This window comes from Vicia villosa, linkage group LG3 (genome assembly GCF_029867415.1).
Source record: "Vicia villosa cultivar HV-30 ecotype Madison, WI linkage group LG3, Vvil1.0, whole genome shotgun sequence".
Classification (NCBI taxonomy): domain Eukaryota; kingdom Viridiplantae; phylum Streptophyta; class Magnoliopsida; order Fabales; family Fabaceae; genus Vicia; species Vicia villosa.
In genome coordinates, this window is record NC_081182.1 from 74,565,972 (window position 1) to 74,569,102 (window position 3,131).

The following is a 3,131-nucleotide window of genomic DNA, read 5'->3' on the forward strand; positions in this document are numbered from 1 at the left end:
GAAAACAAAGAGCAAAGCAATTAAGAGCCCATGGAAAACCATGGATGCAAAGGGTGCCTTACACCTTCCCTTTGCATAATTACCCCCCGAATCCTATTTTTTATTTAAAAGGTTTTTCCTGTTCTTTAAGCCTTTCTGATTAATTTGGATAAAATAAAAGTCGGTGGCGACTCATGCTTAACCGCGACATTTCGAATAAAGTCAGTTCACCGTATTACAGAACTGGCGACTCTGCTAGGGAGAATTTTCTTATAAAAGAGGGGTTACCTTAAAAGTTTAGGAACACTTTAAATGTTTTCTATTGTTTTCTTTGTTTGTTTTATTTTTCAGGGGCGTTTTGGGAATTAACTGAAGGACGAATCCTACACCCGGATTCAAGTACATCTAAGATAGGAAGTGGCATAGTCATGGCGACCTCCTTCATGTATGTGGAGGATTGGTCAATATGAGAGTTCACGCTTAAGTTAGGCCTCTATGGGTGTTTGCATGCTTCTCTTGTATGAGGGAGGTTCGTGCGGATGTCTGTGGGTGAGTCGGAGCTTAAGGACCTTTAGTTACCTTTAACCCATCTTGACTTTTAGGAACGTAGTGGGGGGACTACTCTTGATGTATGTTGAGAGCATAGTCGCTACCCGATACTACAACTCAGATAGGTTCATTCTCAAAGTATCATTGCATGGTATGTATGTATCATGTTCGAGGGTGCTTTAGGAGGGCTGACAATTCTGGGTAACTCGGTAGAACCCGTTGCGGATATCATCTTCATCCTTAGAAACACCTTTGGGAAGGGTATCTCACATGATTTAAAACTCCATGCAAGCCAAGCCTAAGGAAATTGTGTGATTTGTGTGGACTTATTTGTGTTTGTGCATCATGCATACATGCATCATTCATACATGGCATGGCTAACCCATTTCAAGGATTTGGGGATTTTTAACCGTATATTGTTTTGTAGGTTGTTTGAATATGGAAACCAAAGGCCGTAAACCGTTCTTCCTCAATTTCAAGAAAGTACCTACTCCATTAAAGGTTTTCTGCGATAACATTTCTGGTTCTCTCAGATTCAGTGAGTCTCTCAACATACTTATCGGTTTAGTACGAACTAATGTGGATGAGGTTCTTTTCAACATCATGATTCAATTCTATGATCCGTTACTACATTGCTTCACTTATAGAGATTTTCAGTTGGTACCATCTTTGGAAGAATTCTCACACTTGCTGGGGCTCCCTGTGCTCAACCAAATCCCTTATACTGGTAAAGAAGAAGATCCTAAGTTGGAAGTCATCGCTGCTGCCCTACACTTGCCAAGATCTGAGATTGATAAAGCTTGGATTAGTAAGAAAGAGTACTCTGGATTACCCCTTGATTTCCTCTACGAAAAAGCGGAGATTTTTGCTAAGGCTTCAAGTATGGATGCTTTGGAAGCTGTTTTGTCTCTTTTAATCTATGGACAAGTTCTATTCTTCCATTATGACAAAATTGTTGATGTGACTGCTATCAAGATATTTCTAAGTAAGAATCCCGTTCCTACTTTACTTGGTGATTTGTTACATTCTATTCACTTCCGAGTATTGAAAAGGAAAGGTTGTGTCCTTGGATGTGCTCCGCTATTGCATAAGTGGTTTATTTCGCACTTAGCTCTCTCCGTAAGAAAGAATGAAGGAGGCTTAACTTGGTCTCAAAGAATTATGAAGCTTTCTTTTTACAACGTCATTTGGTGCCAAAAGAAGTTTGAAAGAACTTTACTATTTGATAGTTGTGGGGAATTCCCTAATATACCGCTTCTTGGCGTTCGTGGGGGAATAACGTATAATCCTATTCTAGCTCGACATCAGTTTGGTTTTGCTTTGAAGGATAAGCCACGTTCCTTGTATCTCAGTTCAGAATACTTCAGCTATGATTCAAATAAGTCAAAGAAAAGAGATCTCTTCATTAAGGCTTGGTCGAAAGTAAAGAAAGTTGGTGCAAAAGATATAGGAAGAAGAAATTACATGCCATGGGACCCGTACTTCCAATGGGTTTATGATCGAGTTATGGAATTTGGGATGCCTTACCCTTCTGATACGCCCATAGTACCAAGGGTAGCTCCTCCTGCTGTCCCAATTGCATTCGAGCCGTATGTTCCTACTCCAAATGAAGATCTTGTTGCAACTGTTAACCAACTGAAGAGGGAAAGGGATGACTTTGAGAGACGCTTACGAAAGGTTGAAGCTGAAAAAGAAGTGTTGACACAAGATGCTAAAGAGCGAGAGACTTTACTTGACTATTTTTCTCGTAAATGGAAAATTGAAGATTTCGTTTCCCCGGATCAGATTAACTCATGGGAAAATGAAATTTCTAGGCTTGTTCAAGAAAGAGAGGAAATGATCAAGGCACACAAGGAAGAAGTCAGGGTTCTGAAAAGGAGGCGTCGTCAAGAAGACAAAAATCCTGGAATTTAGACTTTTATTTTTTTTATTTGTCATTATTCATTTCTTTTTCAGTCTGATGTAACTAAATAATTATGACCTTATGAACTCGTAATTTAATTAATAATAATGTCTTTTTTCTCTTTTTTTAATATGTGTTAAAAGTCCCTTTAATTCCTTGAAAACATTGCATATGCATAATCATAACATTCATGAACATTACATCACAGGTTTCATAAAAACAAATGCCTCATCTTTACGCTGTTTATTTCAGTAAGAAAGATGGATCTCGAACAATCTGTCAAACATCTTCAGGCTCAGAATAACCAGTTCCGAAAAATAATCTTTCACTTGGCCAAGGGGCAAGAAGAATTAAAGGCACTTCTGACCGAGAAGGAGAAGAATCAACATAAGCATCAAAGTGGTCAAAATAATCAGAGATCCAAGCCTAAGCGATCATTTTCTCTGTTACCCATGCCGCTGTCTCAAGTTCTGCAACAACTGCTCAATCAGAACTTGATAACTCTATTACCTCCATATTCATTTCCTACTAAACCTATTCCTGGGTACAAGTATCATGCGAGATGTGCCTATCATTCAAATAGTCTTGGTCACGATACAGAGGATTGTGGACCGTTGAAGCATAAGATCCAAGATTTAATTGACGACAAGATCATTGACTTCAACTCACCTAAGGAACCTCATATGGCTAATGATGTGTA

At 38.8% G+C, this 3,131-nt stretch overlaps 1 protein-coding gene across 1 annotated transcript; it reads left to right on the forward strand.

Moving 5' to 3' along the window:
• The first annotated feature begins 1,410 nt into the window (after positions 1-1,410).
• LOC131658342 (uncharacterized) lies at positions 1,411-2,502 on the forward strand. Its single transcript, XM_058927649.1, has 2 exons — positions 1,411-2,394; positions 2,485-2,502. The coding sequence occupies exons 1-2, from the start codon at positions 1,411-1,413 to the stop codon at positions 2,500-2,502; spliced, it is 1,002 nt and encodes a 333-aa protein (XP_058783632.1).
• Positions 2,503-3,131: the final 629 nt, after the last annotated feature.

What these genes read in the sequence shown, in the direction of transcription:
- LOC131658342 (XM_058927649.1), top strand. Translation starts at nt 1,411, where the DNA reads ATGGATGCTTTGGAAGCTGTTTTGTCTCTTTTAATCTATGGACAAGTT.